Here is a 26,002-nt window from a genome sequence, read left to right as displayed (position 1 = left end):
ATGATATATGGTGCTGTATCTGTCAAATATATATCAAATAAAAAAACATATATGAAAATAAAAAAAAAACATAAATTGATAATAAAAAAAATGAGAAAGTTGAGGGCGCAGTCAAAATCCATATTTATATTTTAGGACTACTTTTTCATATGATATTTTTTCTGTGCCAGTTAGTAGCTTCAACTATTAATTTCATTATCAGAAATTGTATGGTTATATTTTCGCAAGAAAGTTCAAGATGGTTGTGATAAATTGTGTACTGAACCGGGCCATGCACATTTATTACTGTGGGTTGTACACAAGACAACTGCGTAGTAAATGGGAATTTTCGTGAACAATTTCTATTGTTTTTTTTCTTGAATGTAAAAACAAATAAAAAAGATTCCGGCTTGTGAACATATATGGAATTTTATCATGTTTCGTGAAAATATATTTCATATTTCACTGAAACGAAAAAAATGTTCTCTAAGACTATCAAAGGGACATGTGGTTTAAATAGCAATGTTTATGGACTGTGGTGTATACATAACAGCTTTCTAAGGGTAGTCAAAGTAATTGTTCTACGAATTGAGATTTTTACTAATTTTGTTTGGGCAATTTTTCTCTACAAAAAGCGAGCCAGATTAAAAAAAAATATCTCAGAATATAGCTTAAGAGCGTCAAATATTAGGACTTTTAGAACTGACACATTTGGTACATTTGTAAAATTAGTGCATGTTAAGAGTTTAACTGATCAGCATTGATTTTTAAGTCGTATCTTTTCGGCCCTTTCCGTCAAACTTCGGATAAGTACTAATAATTTTAGTTTCACATGATACCTGTGGGTGTTCATTTTCAGAGAGGCTACAGAGATTGCATGGTATGTAAGTTCAAGCCGTAATCCGAGCCAACTTTTTAAAAAAAATTTGTTTGTTCTTTTTAATTATTTTTTTGTCTGGTAAGATTATGGTTTTCTAGTTTAATTTTTGTAAATGTTTGAAATAGAATATATTTGCAAATTTATATGTACATTTTAGTGTTGAATTCAAGTGTAAATATGGTAGTTTTACGGTTTGAAAATATTAAAATCCAGTGATTTAACAATAACAACAGAAGCAGAAATGTAAAATTTAACCGATGAGCATTTAAAATATAGATTTTTAATAAATGAAGGCATGGCTGGTGACATAACCATAGTCTGAACTTCAGTAAACTGGACCTGAATGGCCACTTGCAATTTAAACACCACTATATTGTTGTAACCAATGTTCGCATTGGTTACATTGATTTATCAAAGTAGCGAAATACAGATGGACTGGCTATCTTACTCACACATAACGTGGTGTTCGTATGTCTTTTGTAAAAAAAATGCTGTAACGTTCATTAATATAAACTCTGCACTGTTTTCAAAATAAAAAAAGAGAATGTGGGAAAATATTGTGAAATTGTGAAATGTATAAGTTTAGACTACAGTATAGTTACAACTCAAATTTACCAAAAGTTTTTTTAATTTTATTTTGGTAACATTAATAACAAGTAATATATTTTTATTTAAACATATTTTATTGCCAAAAAATTAGACATAATTATACATACATGTAGACAGTTACAGTACAATGACATGAAATATTTGGCAAAAGGGTTGACCCACAAGTTCACTCAACATTAGCAACGGGTGATGCAATAAATTACAATAACATATTTTACAAGAATGACTATCAGTTAGATAGTAGTAACAAAACTCACACATATATAGTACTTGGCTTTAAAAAAATGATTTTAGTTAAGAAAGAACAATAAAAATGATAGGGTGTACATGTTCTCTATCTTGAATAGTATTCTAAGATGTTAACTGATTTTATATGATTTGCGTTACAATGACTTAGAAAACATGTACATTTGCCAAATATAACAAAAACAAACAGAATGCAAATAGATTTTGAAAAGATGAAATATAGAAGGAAAGAAAGAAGAAGAAAAGAAGAAGAAAGGAAAGAATCTTGTCTGTTGTTTTGCAAAAATGAAAGAAAAATACAAGTAATATGCACACTTCATGAAATTTGTAGTAGGCTCTGTGACACCATACAGCTTTGATATTGATTTCATTAATATGTGATTATAGCAGATATTAATAATATGGAAAGTTTTTTTTGTCTTTTTTTTACTGAAAAATGTTCATTTTATTATAGTCATGAATTTAACTTTATTATAGTCATGAATTTAACTCATGTGTCTTTTTGTGATATAAATAGTAAAGCACTAAATGTTGAGACGATTCTTACGCTTTAAAGTAAAAGGTTATTATAAAAATCAGTTCATGATAAACTACGAAATGATCGAACTGTACATACAGACTTACATTGTACTAGCTTAAGATCTTCAGCGTACCCGTTTATATACTATGACATGATGCCGCATTGATCAGATGAAAAACAAAAATATTAAAAAGCGGCTTATAAAGTTTTGGAAGCCAGAACTAACATTGTACAGGACTGTGCTTTCTTAACTTGTTTATTGACGTTCACGATCACAAGAAAATACAGTATGCGCGCGGCTCACCAGAAAACTTAGCCAAACAGTAAAGTACGGTGTCTTTTATCAATGTTACGTGATTGTTCAGTTTGCAAATTGAATTGGATATTGATCTTTAAAATCATAGAAATAAAAATCAAATATAGTCCCAAATATAGTATTTAGATTTTTCCAATAATGATACCTGTATTTATCAATAATTGGGTTAATAATCAACAAAACCAGTCCATTAAGATATTTGGGAACCAGTCACACAACAAGCATGGCGGATGGCGATTCACTGTACGAGTTGAGCTCAGATCAGGACGGAGATCCTGATGCTATAGACGGTGATGTTGAAAATGACGACACTGCAGACGATGGGTGATACATTTTTCTTTAACCTTCAGCTATTTAAATAGTCAATAACTAATCCAAAAGTGCATACATAGTGCCTGTTTACTTGACGTTTCGAGATTTCCAAACATTTTTTTTCGCGATCGGGCATGTCGATACGAACGAATAAAGAAGATAGTACATAATGGAAAAGAATTATTCTATTTAGAGAATGCTTCATGGTGATCATTTCAATTAATAAAAGATACACATGTTTGTTGTTAATATAGAAGGAAATGGAACAAATTATGTCGAACACAGAAACTTGGGTGTCAAACCCAGCCCTCGGCTTGATCCGTCCCTGACAGCTGTCAATAAAATACTTTAAACATTTAAACACAGATAGGGCATCCTTCTTTTAAAATAATAAAACTTGTTATAAAAGTTATAACCATTTCCAGAAAGTTAGAAAAAATTCCGCTTACTATAGTCGTAATTAATTATAAAGTAAAGACTGCGAAACATATTCCTGCCCAACCAATACAAGTTCTGAGAGTTCTAGGGATAACATTTACACCATAATTTAGATTTCTGAGCTGGAATGCATGTATCATCTGTGTGCGTGCTTGATAAACTGCTTGGAGTGATAGACAAGACACAAAATGGGTGGTTGGGTGGCCCCTGAGGGTGGGGAAGGGAGTGAGATTTTAATAAATGTTAAGAAGCAAGAAGCAAACTTAAGATTTGTTTTTCAAATCTTTTTTCCTGTTTCAGGCCTTTTTTTCCTCTATTCTGGGAAAATGCCACATGGCAAATTTGGAAAGTTTTTGTCGTAAAATTTTCCAATTTGGGAAAAAAGGTTATCAAGAAATTTGCTGATTCAGTTTTGGAAAATATGCTAGCATTCAAAGTGTTACAATTGTTAAAATAAATGTAAGGCCAAAAAAAAAAAAAATGTTTGTTTAGGGTAACCTTCCCAAAATTGCTAGGTAGGGTAGGTAGGGATTTTTTTATATTTTTTTTTCAAAATCTGTCGAAAGTTCAGAGTGTTTTCTTGCACATGGCAGTCTTTCCTACACTACTGACATTGCCTGACTTTGTATTATCATATTTTATCATATAAACAATAATTCTGATTAAAATCTCCATAGCTTTAATGCCATTTAATGTTATTTCAATATTGAATAAAGACAATATACCCAAACATGTGTTAATTTTGATGTTTGTTTGCTACAGTCACTATTTTAAAGTTTGACTCTAACCTGAACAGCAAACATTGCAGATTCTCATCAGCTTGCATGGTTGCAATTCTGCTGATCTGAGTCTACATTGGTTGCATGGTAGGAGTTAAGCACAATAAAAGAGCTAAAATGACATGCTGTGATCTGGCTTTCAAAGTTTTAGTTAAAAAATCAAGACTTATTCTGTTTTTCACTATTTGATATTCATGCATTAAATACTGCACATTTCATTGAATTATCAGTTGTAGTGCTAACATCTTGTAGCTCTTACAGTATTACAAAGTTTATATTTTGACACTATGATACAATTTAACAAAATCTATAATTCTGAATTGCACTTTTGATACACTGGTTCACATAAAAAGTGCAAACACTTCTATTTGTAAAATGACACCCTTGTCAGTCAAATACTATTTATTTACATGTATATCAACATATCAAAGACAATAGCCAAGCTTTTTGATGAATTGGCATTTCGTAGATGTCATTCAAAGTGTCGTCTAATAGTGTCCATGGCCCATCTGAAAAAAAGCAAAGACTAGGTCTCAATAACACATGGAAAATGGGATACATTTGTGACGGTATGAAACAAAATGATGCACAGTACAGAGTCAGACTCCAAGTTTGGCTAAAAATTTGTTTCAGTATGCGAAAAAAGGATGAAAACTATACTGGAAAAACCGGGAAAAGCTTTGCAGGTCTCCAGAATAGCTATGTATATATGACCTGTGGCTATACAGGGCCTTTTTACCCTTCTTTGCTGTAGCCTGTATCAGGCTACTTCCCCAAGCCAAATTACTACCTTTTTTCCCCAAAAAACAGTCTAAAATTCCCCTTCTGGCAAATATTTCCCCTTTAACTGAAGAATAAAACTTGTAAACAAACTTTCTAGTTTAAAAATAGATAATTGTTTTGTCCAAGGAATGCTAATAATTCAATAACCTAATAGAGGGATACCTTGATTTAATACAATTGATGTTAACTCAGAGCCTGAGTCTGAGTTTGCAACTTTCTTAAAACAGCATAGGAAATCCCTGCTGCCTTATTTTTTAGTGCACATGTGATTTGTTACGACAATATGGCGACCGATACAATGTCACTAATGTAAACAATATCACAGAACAAGAAGAAAATACGATTGAGTGACATTTGTAATTGTTTATTAAAAATTGGATGAATTGATGACCTTGTTAGTGCAAGCCCATGTGTCCGAGTAGCACAACATGCCCAACTGTTGGAAATAGCGAGCCTAGCACATCAGTGCCAGTAATACAGCGTAAACTGATAATAATGTACCCTCTGAATCAAACCAAGAACCTTCACATGACTAACATAAAATACTATAAATAGGAAATAAATTATGAGTTAATATAAAGGGGCAATAAATTGATCTGTAAAAAATGTCCTTTTACTCCTTTTGGACAGAAAGCTTAGTACTGTAGTAAACCTTAAATGTGATTAGAGGAAGATATGCAAATAAATTATGATATTCCCCCGAAATGTGTGAAAATATGATATTTTCCCCAAAAGTGTGAAAATCTCGCGTTTTTTCCCCACAAAAGGGCTAGGGCGCCTTCCCCAAAACTAGTGAAAAGGCCCTGTTATACTTTATACTCAAGTGCACTTGATTTTCAGTGGGACTAGGGTCTCATTTGCCTCTATCTACTGTCTGAACTTGAACTGGTTTAATAAATTGTAACACTTTCAATTTTCCAATCAAGCTGAAATGTGTAACTTCAGTGTTATTTTCACCCTTTTCATTTTAATGTTACTGTTTTAATATTCATTTTGAAGTGTGGCACAGGACATATCAAAACAGCTTTTCAAATTTTTAAATATTAAAAGCAATAAAAAATAGTGGCATTGATTTGATCTAAAATGTGTTTAACCTTGTTATTTATGCAATAAAATATCAATATATTAAAAAAAAAATTAAAAATTTTTTTTTTCACTGACGGGTATGCATGAACCGAGTACGAAAATTATGGGTATGTTCGTTCTCGGTATCAAAATTATCCACCGGCAGGTAATTTCGTCGGATTTTCGCATGGAATCAATGCAATATATATTTTTCTATCAAAACTGTCTATGAACAGATCCTTATTTACACGTAAATTACCACAGTAAAGCCAGAAAGTCAGAAATCACCCAGGTCCAAAAGATGAGACCGTCATGACATGTACATTGTAGCCTGGTATTTACGCTTGAAATACTACATCAACAAAGAGATTAAACGAGTCGAACACACATGCAAACAACTGGATTTTACATACTTCTAAATGGTTTTATCCTCCACGAGTGGCACTAAGTCCTATGTGCCTGTATTGTAAGAAAAATTCTACATGTATAAGAAATTCCTAAATCGGAAGTGTTCTCCCGCAACAGGTGCGTGGTCCCCGTTCCGCTCTATGTCAATGTATGTAAAACGGAAGCCGGAGAATATTTCCGGTAGGAATTACCTTCTAAAAATATCGTCTACATGTAGAATTTTTGTTTCCAATAGCGTGATATTCATTGGACCGCAATACAGCACGAGCCAATCAAAACACGTATAACTAAAAATGACCGATCTAAATCTGAGAGTCTAAAGCGTTCAATTCGCATTTATCCGCCCTTTGAAACTCTCTATTCGCCGGCGAATATTTTTTTTGTTCAGAAACGGAAAAATATAGTTAGGGTCGGGACAGGGTGAGCTTTTGTGATCGCTTTTCGTCCGGCGTCCGTCCGTCCGGCGTCCGTCCGTAAACTTTTACTTTAAATGACATCTCCTCATAAACCACTAAGCCAATTTCATCCAAACTTCACAGGAATGTTCCTTTGGTGGTCACCTTTAAAAATTGTTCAAAGAATTTAATTCCATGCAGAACTCTGGTTGCCATGGCAACCAAAAGAAAAAACTTTAAATATCTTCTTTTAAAAAACCCAAAAAGCTAGAGCTTAGATATTTGGCATGAAACATCTTCTAGTGAGTGTCTACCAAGTTTGTTCAAATAAAAGCCCTCGGGGCAAAATTGGCCCCGCCCTAGGGGGTCATTGATTTTCCCTATATGCTTATAGTAAAAACTTAAAAAATTTTCTTTTAAAGAACCCAAAGAGCTAGAGCTAAGATATTTAGCATGAAACATCTTCTAATGGGTGTCTACCAAGTTTGTTCAAATAAAAGTCCTGGGGTCAAAATTGGCCCCGCCCTAGGGGGTCATTGATTTTCCCTATATGCATATAGTAAAAACTTAAAAAATCTTCTTTTAAAGAACCCAAAGAGCTAGAGCTAAGATATTTAGCATGAAACATGTTCTTATTGGTGTCTACCAAGTTTATTCAAATAACAGCCCTGGGGTCAAAATTTGCCCAGTCCCGGGGGTCATTGATTTTCCTTATATGTGTATAGCAAAAACTTAAAAAATCTTCTTTGAAAAAACCCATATAGCTAGAGTTTAGATATTAAGCATGAAACATCTTCTAGTGAGTGTCTACAAAGTTTGTTCAAATAAAAGCCCTGGGGTCAAAATTGGCCCCGCCCTAGGGGGTCATTGATTTTCCCTATATGCATATAGTAAAAACTTAAAAAATCTTCTTTTAAAGAACCCAAAGAGCTAGAGCTAAGATATTTAGCATGAAACATCTTCTAATGGGTGTCTACCAAGTTTGTTCAAATAAAAGCTCTGGGGTCAAAATTGGCCCCGCCCCGGGGTCATTGATTTTCCTTATATGTGTATAGCAAAAACTTAAAAAATCTTCTTTGAAAAAACCCAAATAGCTAGAGTTTAGATATTAAGCATGAAACATCTTCTAGTGAGTGTCTACCAAGTTTGTTCAAATAAAAGCCCTGGGGTCAAAATTGGCCCCGCCCCAGGGGGTCATTGATTTTCCCTATATGCATATAGTAAAAACTTAAAAAATCTTCTTTTAACCCTTTCGCTGCCAGAGGGTTATTGTTTTATTGTTCACCTATTTGCCAGATGATTTTCTAAGAAATTACTATATTTATTAATTAATATAATTATTATTGTTTATTATTAGTATTATAATAATTATATATGTTTCCAAATCTGTTAGTATAATAATAGTTATTGTCGATGGTATAATTTCTTTATATTTATTATTATTTTTATTATTATTTTTTATTAATTTATTATTATTACTATTATTATTATAGAAACGGCTAAAGCCGTCCATATGGCAAATACGCCGAAAATAACAGGGACAGCTTAAGCCGCCCCTATGGCAGTGAAAGGGTTAAAGAACCCAAAGAGCTAGAGCTAAGATATTTAGCATGAAACATGTTCTAATTGGTGTCTACAAAGTTTGTTCAAATAAAAGCTCTGGGGTCAAAATTGGCCCCGCCCTGGGGGTCATTGATTTTCCTTATATGTGTATGGCAAAAACTTAAAAATCTTCTTTGAAAAAACCCAAAAAGCTAGAGTTTAGATATTAAGAATGAAACATCTTCTAGTAAGTGTCTACAAAGTTTGTTCAAATAAAAGCCCTGGGGTTAAAACTGGCCCCGCCCCAGAGGTGTCATTGTTTTTAACTATATGTGTATAATAAAAACTTAAAAAATCTTTCTTTTATAAAAACCCAATGAGCTAGAGGTTAGATTTTAAGCAGGAAACATCTTTTTGTTGGTGTCTACCAAGTTTGTCCAAATAAAAGCCCTTGGGTTTAAATTGGCCATGCCAAGGGGGGGGGAGGTCATTGTTTTTCATTATATGTGTGTAGTAAAAACTTAACATCATGAAACATCTTCTAATGGGTGTCTTCCAAGTTTGCTCAAATAAAAGCCCTGGGGTTTAAACTGGCCCCGCTCCGGCCTATATACAGGTGAGCGACCTCAGGGCCATCATGGCCCTCTTGTTATAGGTAGGGTCGGGTTACCCGAAACAGACATATTTTTTTTTTAGGCCTAAACAAATATTAAACTGTTCAGCCTTTTCTGTCATATAAAAAATACAAGGACAGGCTAAAATGTGTACAATTTTTTATGTAAAACTGATATCAATTACAAATCCTGTTTTTATTCTCAAAACATGAATATATTCAGTTAATTTGAGGATACAACTTTAACTCAGTATGTTAAACAGTCTGTAACGCTATTTCGCGACACCAAAATTGAAAATGCGGTACTTTTTCTTTCAAATTGCCAACTTCTAGATTGGGAATATTTTTTTTGGATTGGAAAAAAAAAACATAATTTGGATGAGGAATGGGGCTGACCGATATTATGACCCATGGGATAGGGGAAGAAGTCCTGTGTTTTCACATGTAAAATTCTTATGTTGAGATTAAAAGAACTTTCCTTAATCATATCTTACATTTGAAAGGGCTTCCATTTAGTTTCAAAATTTGGAATTCAGAGACTGCAAAATCAATGATATTAGAAGTCACATTACAGTATATAGGTAAAGAAGGAAAAGTAATACATTTTAGTTGTCACAAGCCAAAATCAAGGATCAAATGACTCCAAAACTTAACTTCCATTAACAGAAACCCTGATTTGGGTTTGTTGCATTTATAATTGATTGAGTATGATTATATTCATATTCTTAAATCAATTTTCAGTGTATTAGATGCAGCCAGGAAGAAGAGCAAGAAGAAAAAGTTAAGGCGTCCACGAGGTATTGAGAAATCAAGCGGAGATTCAGACAGCCAGACAATGAGCGAGGATCAAGATGGACACGAAAGTCATCATTATCATCACCATCATCATCACGATGGGCATACTCATCAAATGAAGAAAAAAGAGGTACCCATTATTCAGCATAATTGGAATTCTCTAAATTCCTTCCCAAAAAATTGTGCTTTGCTCATGTATTAAAGACACAGTTGAATTTACAGGCAGTTGAATTTACAGGGTTTTCATATGGTGATCCATATCAATGTTTGAAATTCTGTTAAAATTGGTTGTATTTTTAACCAGGTTTTCCGAAGAAAAAAACTGGTTATTAGATTGAGGTGTGTCGGCAGGCGGGGGGGGGGGGGGGGCGTAAACAATTTCTTCTGTGCGCAACTCCTTCTACATTTCTCAACGGATTTTGACCAAACTTTCACAGAAGCTTTGTCATCAAGTGCCCCGGCGCATATTGTCCAGGTTTTGCGATTGGATAATATTTGGCCTAATTATGGCCCTTTGTTTTTTTCCTTATATAGAATATATAGTGAACAATTTCTTCTGTGCGCAACTCCTCCTACATTTCTCAACGGATTTTGACCAAACTTTCACAGAAGCTTTGTCATCAAGTGCCCTGGGACATATTGTCGGGGTTTTGCGATTTGATAATATTTGACCTAATTATGGCCCTTTGTTTTTTCCTTATATAGAATATATAGTGCACAATTTCTTTCGTGCGCAACTCCTCCTACATTTTTCAACAGATTTTGACCAAACTTTCACAGAAGCTTTGTAATTAAGTGCCCTGGCGCATATTGTGGGGGTTTGTGATTGGATAATATTGACCTAATTATGGCCCTTTGTTTTTTTTTCCTTATACAGAATATATAGTGAACAACTTCTACCGTGCGCAACTTCTCCTACATTTCTCAACAGATTTTGACCAAACTTTCACAGAAGCTTTGTTATCAAGTGCCCTAGCGCATATTGTCGGGGTTTTGTGATTGTTTTTTTTCCTTATACAGAATTATCAATATATAGTGAACAAATTCTTCTATGCTGAACTCCTCCTACATTTCTCAACAGATTTTGTTCAAACTTTCACAGAAGCATTGTCATCAAGTGCCCTGGCGCACATTGTCGGGGGTTTTGTGATTGGATAATTTTTTACCTAATTATGGCCCTTTGTTTTTTTTTCCTTATACAGAATATATAGTGAACACTTCTTCTGTGGCAATTCCTCCTACATTATTCATGTTTTACATTGCACATAGTTACATTGTTTGTTGCTTGTATTTGTTTTTCAAATACAACATATTTATCTACAATGAAGATAATTAAAAACTGGTTTCATGGCATTGCCATGTTTCTTGTTTTAGCCTGTAGATTAAAATATGCCTTTGACCCTTGTCCAAATTGGTTGTTTTTTGTTGGCACATCTGCTGCCTCAGATTATAAATTAAAACCCTGTTTTAATCCAGTATAAATGGAATTCTCTAAATTCCTAACAAGAAATTTGTGCTTTGCTGGTGTGTAAAAGGCGCAGTTAATTTAGAAATAGTAGGATTCAAGTAGTAACACCAATCGCATATCAACTACAGTCCTGTGTCTGTCTCGGAGCAACAAGCTAAGAAATTAATTTCAGACATTTTTAGTGTCACGGATTACAGCTGCATGCCTCCAGATCAAAAAATCAAACTTGAGAAAAATGTATTATGATATGTGTGACTAATGGCTGATTTATCATTATATTTACTCACTATAGTTCTGTGATTAACACATACAGGGCAATTGTAACCTCTTCTTGACTTTTAAGTGTAAATTACTTTCTTTTTTCACTTTACAATATCTTACATGTAAAATCAGTTTCAAAATGTTCATGAAAATTAGCATGAATCTGGAGGCATGCTGCTTAAAGAAAAAAAAATCTGCTGGTACACATATATGAAGATATTCTTTTGATTTTACAGGATATGAATCATATGTCTGGGTCTGGTGCTGAGGCTGATACGGAAGGTCAGGGGTCACAGATGGAATACACCCCAAGAGGGAAGGAAACTAAGACTGTAGATGAGGAAAAAGCTTCAGGGGATAAAGCGCAGCCTGCTGTACCTGCTTTGGTAAATATTTCATTTCAAAATCCCCATTTATAACAAAAGTCCCCATTAATAACAATGGACAGGTCCAGTTTCAAAGCAGGGCAAGTCCATTGCAAAAATTAAAGGTGATATAGGTTGATTATGACACAGAAACAGTCAGATATTGCTGAAAGAACAGAAAACAAAAAAATTACTTCTGGAAGATAGGCAGTACATTGTAATAATTGTTAGTACATGGATGAAACATCGTAAATAATTATAATAGGTTGAGATCAAGTTTTCTTCAGACTACTTACAGTTAAACTTCGTTCGCTTGAACTCTGATCGCTCGAATACCTCCCTTCGCTCGAACTCATCGCCCAGTCCCGGTGAAATTCCTATATAATATATATTGTTCTACCTCGGATCGCTCGAACACCGATCGCTCGAACTCTCGAACATGATCTCTGGTCCCTTCGGAAGAAATATAGTGAAAATCACACCTTTTCAGTCGAACACAAAAAGACAAGTCGACATGTCCTAAATTAATGACCGTTGGCGACACATGTTTTTAACACCTCGTGATCGTGACAAAGGCAATTAAGGTTAATTGATATAAAATAAGAGGTGTTGTAACCGATTTGTTTGTTACGAAATATTGTTGATTTGCCGTTTATGGTAACGATAAAAAGAAAATAACTTGTTATAAGTAAAATATGCAAAAGTCAGTAAAGAATAACGTTTACCCGTACGGCTTTAATTACAACCGTAGTGTGAACGTAACGTGAATTGTAACAGTGTTTATCTATTTATAGAATGATACTTGTATGTGTGTTTGTTTTAGTAAATGACTACAAATAGATGCTGCTGTAAAACTTTTTCTCAAATATTTCATTAATTTATCTTTTAAAATTAAATTAATCCCATTATAAACATATAAATATATTTTGAACATTGGTCAACAAGTTTGGTCTGATTGCCCAATCGAACTCAACCAATTACAATATGCATGAATATAGATTAACACAACATACCGTTAATACTAATAATTCTGAATATAACATATTTGACAAACAGATGTCCTAACAAACAATTATATTGACGTATTTATCATCAGATCGATGTATGCTAGAAAACCTTTAGGCATTTGATCAACGTAATAATAGTTCAACCTCGGTTGGCTCGAACTACCGATCTCTCGAACAAATGTGCACAGGCCCTCCGAGTTCGAGCGAACGAAGTTCGACTGTATTTTTTAAGGTTACTGGTAGGGGTATGTATCACCCCTTTAGTGATAGCTCTCTAGTTTCTGTAGGAGTAGAAAAACCTGTATAATAAGAACAAGGTAAAATAAATATGAATATTAGATAAATTTATACATGGTAACATTTGGATTCTGTGTTTTCTAGAGTCGTGCTCAGATACAGAAGACAGTAAAGGAACTAGAAATGTTATCTATGGTGGCAGGGGCCGCACCAAAAAGCATGGACGAAGCTGCCAAGAAAAGATACCAATTTTGGGAAACTCAACCAGTGCCAAGAATTAGTAAGTGTTTAAAAGAATGTTTAGATAAAAAAGGTAAAAATGGTAACCTGAAAACGTCATGCGACGGTTTAGGCGTGCTGTCCTAGCGACAACACTTTTTTTTACCAGGGTACCTTTTTTCCCTCAGTGCTTTTGATGCCTCCACTTAGGGAGTAAATGTGAAATAATTTGTCTTAGAAATAACAAAATGTACATAAAGCAGTATTTTGACTTCCATACAAAATACTAATTCACTATAACTGTACTTATTGCCAAAAAGCAACAGATGAAAAAGATGGTTTATGTAGTTGGCCAATGAATAACTTTATGGATACTATAAAAGTATACCAATATCAAAAAGCTTTTGATAACTAAATACGAAAGCATTTCTGCGGCATAATGGGTTATTAAGAAACAATGAATCCAAAAATATTGCTTTTTTTGTTGAAGGAAATTTTGTTTAGAAAGATCCTACATATTACATTTATACGCCAAATTATGTATTACATTTTGACGTCGTTGTCCTTGACGTCATATGACGTTGACGTCATTTCCTGTAAACAAAGTATACTTGATGAAGACTTTTGAGTCAAAAAGTTGTACATTTTTCAAATAAAATAATTACATTTTTAAATTGAAACTGGAGTTGATTTCTATATTCAAACTTACGTTTAGAAATATAGAAATTTATACTTTTTGGAAAGGAGATGAGTTTAACCTGGCCTCGGCCCTTAAAAAGCCCAGTTTCTCAGTGTGAGATAGAAGTTGAAAAATTTCATATTTCAGACGAGAAAGTACAAGGAAATGAGGAGATAGAACAAGATAAACCAACTGATGAAATCCGACAAGACACATATTCATTGCCTCAAGGATTTAGATGGGATACCCTTGATATTAGTGACCCTCTTATTGTAAGTAGTATTTTTAAAAAAAATTTTTTTTTTTTCAATTTTTAATGTTTTTTTTTTTAAAGCTTGACTTTCAGTTTCATGCAAATTTTCATAAAAATTTAGAAAAAAATATATTGAAAAGTACAATATTGTGATGTGAATGGAGAAAATGATTTATACTTTGTAAATGACACATTCAATCCACATGAATTGCAAAAAAAGTCAGTATATACAAAAATAGCCCTTACTGCATTAGTAAAGAAGTAGAAATGTGGAGAATAATACTGTTAAATTAGTACCTGTAAATTATTACTTGAATCTTGAATCATTTTATTTTTCTTAAAATCTTAGCACATTTTTCTCAAGTTTGATTTTCTTGAAATATTTTGGCTCATCTGCAGGCATTGGGTTCTACTTATTTGAGTGCCGTGAAAGAAAATAAACAGAGAAAAAAGAAAAAAAGACCAATAGACTTTTTTATTTATAATTGAATAAGATCTGAGGCAAATATCCCCCTAGTCCATTTCAGTGTAATGTCAGGCTATATTTCTTTATTATATACCTATAAATTTTCTCTCTAAAATACACGCAAATCTTAAAGCGAAAATAAGCTTCAACAAATAGAAATTTCCGTATTATGTTAGTGACAAATACGGTTCCATATATGGAAGTGTCAGACTATTTTTGACGTTGGTTCCGATCTTAGCTTTGTATGACGTTGCATTTGGAAACTGGAACCTAAATTATTAAAGGCGTGGCCGGTTTTCCAAGAATTACGTATTCATCCGTCAGTCATGAATTTATTTCTTGACAACTACATTTCATTTTCTGAATAAAACGAAAAGGTATATAATAAAAGGAAAATTATTTTGTAGTAACTTTCTGAGGCTATGTATTTTTCTACTCGCAACATTGGAAAATTGATATCTTGCTCGACCTTCGGTCTCGCGAGATATCAATTTTCCACCGCTGCTCGTAGCAAAATACAAAGCCTCAGAAAGCTACTACAACATAATATTCCGTATTTATTGTACAATACTATTAACTCTTACCACACTAAGTATTTTAGATCAACATGTCCATCTTTAATTCTTAACAAATCCATTCATCATTTATTGGGAAAATTTTAAAGTATGTACAGACAGTTAATTTGAACGGTGCAGATCACGTTCATGCAGCAGAGAATGATGTATTGCCCAATTGTGGTCTACACTGGTCCAATGGGTAGAATTGTGTGCCGCCAGCAGGGTAAAGATTTATGTACCTAATATTATAGTTTCAGGAAAATAATGAAATCTTTTAATTCATAATTATGCTAATGAATTATAAATTTTCTGTTGATTATAGTTAAAAGAGCTGTACACATTATTAAATGAGAATTATGTAGAAGATGATGACAACATGTTTAGATTTGATTACTCTCCAGAATTCTTACAATGGTAAGTTGATTTTTACTGTACAATATAAAGCTGGAATGTCTTATACTATATTGGTGCAACTTAAAACGTAGCCCAAAAAAAATGTGAGGAAGCTATTCAGTGCTTACAGGAGGTTAACTGGCTATTCTGGTGCCTGCTTGTTTCTGGTACAATATAATAGAGGAGCTGCCAAGGTGGTCCCACCAATAGTTGCCATATGACATCTACTGTGTCATTGTGACTTTAAGCTCTACAAACTGCCTCCGTGGTCGAGGAGTTAGAGTCGATGACTTCTAATCCAGTTACCTCTCTGGCAAGGGTTTGATCCCTGGGAGATGCTTTGGTAGTTTAGCGTAGAGGAAGGTAGTCTAGTACTGGTGTTACTCTCCAGGTACGATGGTTAGGAAACTACCCGCCTATATGACTGAAATACTGTTGGGGAAAAGGCGTTAAATGAAACAAACAAACAAATTAAGCTCTACAAAAAGAAAGCAGTATTTATTTTATTACTGAAACATAAGGTCTCCAAATCTCACCGGAGATTTATTTAGTGGTTTTTTGTCCCAGAAAAAGAAGATAATATTGCTGAACAAATATTAATTTTTATTGATTGATTTTGTTTCACAGGGCGTTACAACCACCAGGCTGGTTAAAAGATTGGCACTGTGGTGTGAGGGTAATCAAGAGTGGCAAGTTAGTCGGGTTTATAAGTGCTGTTCCTGCTCACATTAAAATATACGACAAGTAAGTGTTATGATCTAAGTAAAAGACAATACAGTAGAGCTCTGCCTTACAGTTTGTCGGGTTTAGCGGCCACTCTGATAATGCTTAGATAATAAGTAATACTTTTCATTTTGATTATACATAACATATTATTTTATTCACAAGTGCAAGAAACTTAGTAATGAACCTACATGAATACAATATTCTTTTATTCTTTTTTTCACATATCCAAAATAAGAACTTTGACAGTAAAAAAGATTCACTTTTTAGCTCACCTGTCACAAAGTGACAGGGTGAGCTTATGTGATCGCTTTTCGTCCGGCGTCCGTCCGTCCGGCGTCCGTCCGTTTGTAAACTTTTACTTTAAATGACATCTCCTCATAAACCACTAAGCCAATTTCATCCAAACTTCACAGGAATGTTCCTTTGGTGGTCATCTTTAAAACTTGTTAAAAGAATTTAATTCCATGCAGAACTCTGGTTGCCATGGCAAGCGAAAGAAAAAACTTTAAATATCTTCTTTTAAAAAACTAAAAGAGCTAGAGCTTAGATATTTGGCATGAAACATCTTCTAGTGAGTGTCTACCAAGTTTGTTCAAATAAAAACCCTGGGGTCAAAATTGGCCCCGCCCCAGGGGGTCATTGATTTTCCCTATATGCATATAGTAAAAACTTAAAAAATTTTCTTTTAAAGAACCCATAAAGCTAGAGCTAAGATATTTAGCATGAAACATCTTCTAATAAGGCCTAAAAAAAAAATTGATGTGTTTCTGGTGGCGAGGCGAAAAAAAGTAGGGTCGGTAGGTCGGACTTTTTTTTTTTTTTTTTTTTTTTTTAGTCAATCAACGATTGTAGATATGTCAGATACGGATTATATGTACTTTAAATTATATTCTATAGCATATAAAAGTACTTAAAATGTTAGACTACCAAACCTAGTCTTCAATATTTTATTTTGAAATAAATTTTACCAATGGCATGACTCGACTTTCGTTTTCATTTTTTTTATTCTTACAAAACAACTGGCTTCAATTTTAATATTATCACTCTTAACATGACCATGCACGTCCGAAAAATGTTTTGAGCTGTTTTGCTGTGGTCTATTAATTTGATTTCCTATTTTGCCAAACTATGATCTTATTTTTAAAGAAAATCGCCAGCAGTGACACTTCGGCTGCTTGTTGTGCCGCCATATTAGCCGGTGCGCGTTAATACGTAATTGGAACCCGAATCGTCTGTGCCTCACATCGTTGTCGACTCGCAATACTAAAACTCGTCTTCGGTACGGTTGGTACGGGCGCCATTTTTTTTTTGTACATCGATAAAAAACTTTGGGTCGGCGCTAAAAAATAGGGTCGGTCGGGCCACCGGAAACACAACATTTTTTTTTTTTAGGCCTAAGTGTCTACCAAGTTTGTTCAAATAAAAGCCCTGGGGTCAAAATTGGCCCCGCCCCAGGGGGTCATTGATTTCCCTATATGCATATAGTAAAAACTTAAAAAATCTTCTTTTAAAGAACCCATAGAGCTAGAGCTAAGATATTTAGCATGAAACATGTTCTAGTAAGTGTCTACCAAGTTTGTTCAAATAAAAGCCCTGGGGTCAAAAATGGCCCCGCCCCAGGGGGTCATTGATTTTCCCTTTATGCATATAGTAAAAACTTTAAAAATCTTCTTTTAAAGAACAAAAAGAGCTAGAGCTAAGATATTTAGCATGAAACATGTTCTAATGGGTGTCTACAAAGTTTGTTCAAATAAACGCTGGGGTGAAAATTGGCCCCGCCCCGGGGTCATTGATTTTCCTTATATGTGTATAGCAAAAACTTAAAAAATCTTCTTTGAAAAAACCCAAATAGCTAGAGTTTAGATATCAAGCATGACACATCTTCTAGTGAGTGTCTACAAAGTTTGTTCAAATGAAAGCCCTGGGGTCAAAATTGGCCCCGCCATGGGGGTCATTGATTTTCCTTATATGTGTATGGCATAAACTTAAAAATCTTCTTTGAAAAAACCCAAATAGCTAGAGTTTAGATATTAAGCATGAAACATCTTCTAGTAAGTGTCTACAAAGTTTGTTCAAATAAAAGCCCTGGGGTTAAAACTGGCCCCGCCCCAGAGGTGTCATTGTTTTTAACTATATGTGTACAGTAAAAACTTAAAAAATCTTCTTTTAAAAAACCCAATGAGCTAGAGGTTAGATTGTTAAGCAGGAAACATCTTTTTGTGAGTGTCTACCAACTTTGTTCAAATAAAAGCCCTTGGGTTAAAATTGGCCCTGCCAAAGGGGGGTGGGCGGAGGTCATTGTTTTTCATTATATGTGTGTAGTAAAAACTTAACATCATGAAACATCTTCTAATGGATGTCTTCCAAGTTTGTTCAAATAAAAGCCCTGGGGTTTAAACTGGCCCAGCTCTAGGGGCCTATATACAGGTGAGCGACCTCAGGGCCATCATGGCCCTCTTGTTCATTGACACGCTTATTACGTTATCATTTACCGCGTCATAAAGCTATGTATGTATAAGGCATATGATGGATGAAAATGAATGCACAGCAATGCAATACGATTTTTACGGACTCGCAAAAGTGGCATCTGATGAATCGATGTATTTTATTTTTCAGAGATAAGCATATGGTAGAAATTAATTTTCTGTGTGTTCACAAGAAGCTACGATCAAAGCGCGTTGCACCAGTTTTGATTCGCGAGATTACTAGACGTGTTCACCTGAAAGGACTGTTTCAGGCAGTTTACACGGCCGGAGTGGTATTACCTAAACCAGTTGCTTGTTGTAGGTGAGTGATTATAATGTTTATACTGATGTATTTTGTGTAATGGATTTGTCTTGCTTTGAGTTAAGGGCTGTTCATTAAAGGGGTTTCTGTATCAAAATTGTCGAAAATTATAAAATCTGACAAGACTGCTGTTTTGTGCAGGCATGACTGGCTGTATACTGTTCCAGGGTTTTCGAAAAGGCATGCATCTTTCCATACTGTTTTGTAGAAATTTTAACTTGGTGCATATGTGGATTGCGCCAGAAACTGAGTTTTGAAATACTTTATTTGCTTCCCCTTCAATTATTTCAACCATTTTATATAAAAGTTGGTTTAATTGCAAGCATTTAAGAGGATTAAGTTCAATCAGGGCTTTTTAGCTCACCAGAGCCGAAGGCTCAGGGTGAGCTATTAGTATCAAAGGGGGATGCTCCGGCGTCCATCGTCAGTCGTCATGCGTCAACAATCGTCTTCTTCTCTGAAACTACTGGACAGATTTACTTCAAATTTGGTCTGTAGCATCCTTGTGACAGTCACACTTGAATTTGCTCATGTCATTCCAATTGGCCCCTTTTAGGGGTCTTCAGGGCTAAAAATAGAAAAACCTTTAAACATCTTCTTCTACAGAACTAATGGATGGATGATCACCAAACTTTGTATGTAGCATTCTTGGGTAGTCTTTTATCAACTTTGCTCATATGAATTTGATTGGCCCCTTTTAGGGACCGCTAAAGCTCAAAATAGAGAACCTTTAAACGTCTATTTCTACAGAACTAATTGATGGATGATCACCAAACTTTGTCTGTAGCATTCTTGGGTAGTCTTTTATCAAGTTTGCTAATATTATTTTGATTGGCCCCTTTTAGGGGTCTCTAGGGCTAAAAATAGAAAAACCTTTAAACATCTTCTCCTACAGAACTAATTGATGGATGATCACCAAACTTTGTCTGTAGCATTCTTGGGTAGTCTTTTATCAAGTTTGCTAATATTATTTTGATTGGCCCCTTTAAGGGGTCTCTAGGGCTAAAAATAGAAAAACCTTTAAACATCATCTCCTACAGAACTAATTGATGGATGATCACCAAACTTTGTCAGTAGCATTCTCTTGGGTAGTGTTTTATCAAGTTTGCTCATATTAATGTGATTGGCCCCTTTTAGGGGCCGCAAAAGCTAGAAATAGAAATACCTTTAAATGTCTATTTCTAGAGAACTAATGGATGGATGATCACCAAACTTTGTCTGTAGCATTCTTGGGTAGTCTTTTATCAAGTTTGCTAATATTATTTTGATTTGCCCCTTTTTAGGGGCCGCAAAAGCTAAAAATAGAAATACCTTTAAATGTCTATTTCTACAGAACCAATTGATGGATGATCACCAAACTTTGTCTGTAGCATTCTTGGGTACTCTTTTATCAAGTTTTTTTATATTAATTTGATTAGCCCCGTTTAAGCTAAAGCTTAAATGCCCCAGGTCATGGCATTTCTTCAAATTATTGTTTAAACATATTCTATGCTCAAATTTAATATTAGAATATATTGACATTCCAACACTGAAAAGCAGTTGTTTCTGGTGAGTGACTCAGGCCATCGTGGCCCTCTTGTTTTAAATTGTTTTGTTTATGGCTACTTCCTTACTAACTGATAATGGGTTTCCAAAATCCCTGTTTCAGTCTTATTTTCCAATTTAAACTTTAATCAGAAAACCTTACTATATAATTCACTGAATAAAATTCTTTTTCTGTTTCTGACAAACATATTTTTCAATCTTATAAAATATAAACTAAATAAAATAGATAAGTGTAAAAGATGTCAGATTTAGCAAATGTTCTATTTATAGATACTGGCACAGATCGTTAAATCCAAAGAAGTTGATTGAAGTGAAGTTTTCACATTTAACCAGAAACATGACTATGCAGCGCACGCTGAAACTGTACAAATTACCAGATGTAAGTGCTTTTAAACAACCCTACATTTTCAAAATATTATGGGACAGCATATTGAACGACCACAAAGTCAAGAGATTGCAAGTTTGATCCCCATCTACATTGATTAGAATGACTAAACAGTAGGGATGGCAACGAATACCAAAATCAATACTCGAGTACTCGGTCATTTTTCCGATCGAGTACTCGGTTACTCGGATGATTTTTAATGATCTTTAAAGTTTTATCACACAATCAATATCAACACCGTCTGTATGCTACTTTCGTTTTCTATTTTAATTCATAGAATTCGTAACTATAAATAGGACTGCAAGAAATATATAAATATAAACATAAGAAATGTCAATGACAGCATTTCTTATATACCTATAAATTTTCTCCCTAAAATACAGGATGAACTTGAAGCGCAAATGCAAATACGCTTCAATTAACGGATAGAAATTATAATTATAGAAATTGACACATACGGTACCATAATTATATGGAAGTGCTGGACTATTTTTGACATTGGTTCCGATCTTAGCTTTGTTTAAATGTAGCATTTAAAACGGAAACCAAAATTATAAAAGGCGTGGCCGGTTTTGCAAAAATTACGTATTCATCCGTCGGTCATAAATTTGCTTCTTGACAGCTACATTTCATTTTCTGAAATTTCTTATAGTGTAGTATAATGAAAATCATTTATAATTAAAACGAAAAGGTATATAATAAAAAGAAAATTATGTTTTAGAAGCTTTCTGAGCCTATGCATTTTTCTACTCGCAATGTTGGAAAATTGATATTTCGCTCGACCTTCGGTCTCGCGAGATATTAATTTTTCCACCGCTGCTCGTAGCACAACATAATATTCCGTATATATTTACGTTTTTATAATTAACAAGTTTCGGCTACAAACTGTCTAATATTTAAAGGTGTTTAAATATCATAAGAGGCCGAATGACGTAAACGACACAGGACTGTGTTCAATCCCATACGCGTGTCAAACTGCTGATCGTCTAGTTAAATTTACGATATCATTTTCACACCTCTGCAAGGATGTTTTGATTGCATTTAACAAGTATTTATATAGATACGTGTACATTTCCGAATTTCTGAACTAATCTTTCTAAATCGCAAAAAGTAGAAATATTTTTTTTTTCCGAGTCATCGATTATCAATTTTGTTAACCGATATTCGGACGTTCGATCGAGTACTCGGTTAGCCGGTTACTCGTTGCCATCCCTACTAAACAGTATTTCAGATGAAAGACTAAGTAAACCTTAAGTCCTGTGTAAAAGTGCATAACACTTGGCGCCGACACAGATCTGTTTAAATTTGGAGAATTTACATTCTGGAAATAATCATCGAACTTAGAACAAATAATTGTGTATTCATAAAATGCATGTGTGTTTAACATTGTAAAAAAGAAGTTAGTTGTAACTTGTAAAAAAAGTTAAATATTTTAAATACAAATATTTAAATAATTCATTATGAATTAAAGCTGCACGCCTCCAGATGAGCGAAAATATTTCAATAAAATCAAACCTGAGATAAATGTACTAAGATTTTAGGAAAAGTGTAAAGATTCAAAGTTCTAGTAATAAGTTACATGTTATGTGCGATTAATGACCGATTTTTCAGTATTTATAACTATTTCTACTGCGTTACTAACGCAGTAAGGGATAGTTTTGCATATTTTGTCCTCTTTTAGTAATTTACGTGGGTTGTAAGTGCCATTAATATCGTGTAAATTGCTTCCTTTTGGTTATTTCACTGAATAATACTTTTAAACACATTTTCAAAATTTTCATGAAAATTAGCATGAATCTGGAGGCGTGCCGCTTTAAGAGAAAGGGCTGACTTTGTGTTATTTACCTGAGCAGTCAACTTTGACTGGTTTAATTTGAGCTATGGAGCTATTTACTTAACAGTTTATGTTAAAAGCTTGTACTCATGTTTTTAATAGAATGATGTGTTGATACAAAATTCAAGAACACTGCTAAGGATAATTATCTAGGGTTTCATGCAAAATTGCTGATTAATCGGAATGAGATATCTGAAAATTAGTGGATACGGGGGCTTGCTGCGTTGATTTTGGGCTTGTCGCCATCTATTTGCCCGACACTTCTAAAAACTGTGTTATTTTGAAATGATTTTCTCTGTTACAGACCACAAAGGTTCCAGGATTCCGCCCATTCACTCCAGCTGATGTTACAGACACTTTCAAACTTCTTTCTAAAGTGAGTACATCACACGATCACAATGATTGATATAATTTAAAAAGGATTTTGAAATGAACTTTACATTAGCCTGTTACATGGTAGGAAAAAATTGTCATAATTATGCTAGAAAATTACATCTGCTGACTGTTTTAAGTATTCTTTAAGTATCTTAGAAAGGGGCATTTGTGGTCGAGCAGTTAAGTTTGTTGTCATCAAACCACTTGCCTCACACTTGCCTTGTAGGTTCAAGCCATGCAAGCATTGTCGTATTCTAAATTTGAGAAAGCTATTTTATAGGACATTGGTGGTTCTACTTAGGTGCCCGTATGTGCCTGAAATAATGTACAGAGTGGCACCTGAGATCTTCCTCCACCAGTAAAGCTAAAATCATCTTTATTTATTTACAGCATTTGACTAGTTTTGTTATTTTCTGGTTTTCATTATTTGACTGATTTTGGTATTTTTTCTGGTTTTCAATATTTGGCTGAATTTGATATATTCTGGTTTTCAGTATTTGACTGGTTTTGATATTTTATGATTTTCAGTATTTGACTGGTTTTGATATTTTATGATTTTCAGCATTTGACTGGTTTTGATATTTTATGATTTTCAGTATTTGACTGGTTTGATTACAATTTTGTTTTTGTTTTTCAGTATTTGTTAGGTTTAGATCTGGCCCCAGTATTCACAGAGGAGGAATTCCGTCACTGGTTTATTCCGAGAAAAGGGATTATTGATAGCTATGTAGTTGAGGTAAGCTGACATCAAATTGTTAAGGGGTCATCTGTGACCAATTGTTTAAGGTCTTTTGACTTCAAACCACTTGCCTCTCATGGCTGTAGATTCGAGCTTGGATTCTTGCATGTGGGGATGTTTTCCTGCTAGCTAGAATACCCAGGTGCCTGTTTGTGCCTATAATAATGCACAGAGGGGCATCAGAGGTTTTCCTCCAACAGTAATGCTGGAAAGTGGCCATATGATCTATAGTGTATTAATGTGATGTAATACACAAGAAAAGAAATCAAATTGTAATGTTGTAAACATTGGTTAGAATTAGTTAAAGGGGGTGTGATAGTAACTTGCAATGATCTCTACCATTTATAAACATGCTTAATCTAACAGACTGCAACATTTTGAATTTTATCATTTTAGGCCTTCTTTAGGGATTCAGATTTTTATGCCCCCACAGAGTGGGAGCATATAGCGTTGCACTTGTCCGTCCGAGTGTCCGTCCGTCTGTCCGGTGAACGCAACTCCTCTTAAACCAGATGGCAGATTTTGCTTAAACTTCCAGGGATTAACAACCTTAATGTGTAGATGGTAGTAAAGGAAGAAATTTTTGCTGCGACCAAATTTAACAGAATTATGGCCCTTTGTTGATTTTTTCAGTATAAACTATGTAGAAATTTTGTGAACGCAACTCCAGTGACTGTTAAAATACTTCTTAATTGATATTAGTTAACATACTCTAAATAAGTGAAACCGTCATAAACAAAATACTGGCATCAAACTTTGCTTGAATTATTCACTATTACATTTCAGAACAATGGAGTTATTACAGATTTTGTAAGTTTCTACACTTTTTGTACCCTTCAAACTGGTGAAAGGGCACGCACTCCGGCTGTTTTTTTTCAGACTCTTCGACGTTGATTTAAATGTTGATAACACATGCATTTAAGACGAGTTTAAATCTAATTTAGACTGGCTTGTAGTAATGTATTTTCAACTATTTTTGACTTGTTTCAATGTGTGTTACTATCTTACAAGGGTGTCAATGTATTTTACTTGTTCAGAATTGTTTCAATGTATTTTAAATGATTCAGACTTGTTTCAGTAAATGTAAACTATTTCTTAGTGGTCTTGATTATGACAAACTATTTCAAAAACCGTTCTTGTTTCAATGTAATAGTGTAACAATTTCAGACGGGTTTTAATGTATGCAGCTACTTAGTCTGATTTCTATGTAGGTTTTATAGACTGGTTTCAATGTTTGATTGGCTTAAACATATGACATGTTCCGAACTATTTCAGACTGGTTTTAATGAATTGAACTCTTTCAGACTGGTTTTAATGAATTGAACTCTTTCAGACTGGCTTTAATGAATTTGAACTCTTTCAGACTGGGTTTGATGTCTTTAATGCCCTGGACTTAATGCAGAACAAAACATTCTTGGAGAAACTCAAGTTTGGCATTGGGGATGGCAATTTACAATATTATTTGTATAACTGGAGATGTAGTCAAATGGAACCAAACCAGGTTGGTATACTATTCATCAGCATAACCTGCTAAATGTAATTTATATACTTCTCCTGACACTATTTTTGGAACTGGCAATTATCAATTTTTGGGGATATCAAAAATGAATTTTTGATTTTGGTCAGGCAACAGCATAGAGCCTGGTCTAAATGTACAAATATGCAGACTGGCCTGGCTCTGTACTGGTGGTATAGGTTATCCACAGTTGGTTCAAGCCGGGTGAGGAATAATCTTAAGTAATATGGGCATCAGTGATGAACTATTTTCAGTAAAGGAATTCACTGAAGTCTTGTTTTAATGAATTGAACTATTTTAGACTGGTTTTAATGAATTGAACTATTTTCAGACTGGTTTTAATGAATTGAACTATTTTCAGACTGGGTTTAATGAATTGAACTATTTCAGACATATTTTAATGAATTGAACCATTTCAGACATGTTTTAATGAATTGAACCATTTCAGACTAATTTTAATGAATTGAACTATTTTAGACTGGTTTTAATGAATTGAACTATTTCAGACTG

At 34.0% G+C, this 26,002-nt stretch overlaps 1 protein-coding gene across 1 annotated transcript; it reads left to right on the top strand.

Annotated features, from left to right (window-relative positions):
- Window positions 1-2,730: 2,730 nt before the first annotated feature.
- On the top strand, window positions 2,731-25,700 carry LOC132712919 (glycylpeptide N-tetradecanoyltransferase 2-like). Its single transcript, XM_060695354.1, has 14 exons — window positions 2,731-2,874; window positions 9,627-9,810; window positions 11,646-11,795; window positions 13,163-13,298; window positions 14,064-14,188; window positions 15,515-15,606; window positions 16,213-16,329; window positions 18,928-19,098; window positions 20,914-21,022; window positions 23,167-23,238; window positions 23,875-23,973; window positions 24,763-24,843; window positions 25,340-25,481; window positions 25,603-25,700. Exons 1-14 carry the CDS (start codon window positions 2,774-2,776, stop codon window positions 25,698-25,700), a joined length of 1,677 nt encoding a protein of 558 aa, XP_060551337.1. The 5' UTR covers window positions 2,731-2,773.
- Window positions 25,701-26,002: the final 302 nt, after the last annotated feature.

Source organism: Ruditapes philippinarum, unplaced genomic scaffold, assembly GCF_026571515.1.
Source record: "Ruditapes philippinarum isolate M1 unplaced genomic scaffold, ASM2657151v2 ctg313_1_1_1_1, whole genome shotgun sequence".
NCBI classification, from domain to species: Eukaryota; Metazoa; Mollusca; class Bivalvia; order Venerida; family Veneridae; genus Ruditapes; species Ruditapes philippinarum.
The sequence above is the reverse complement of the archived record's forward strand: the minus strand, read 5'-3'. Positions and strand labels throughout refer to the sequence as shown.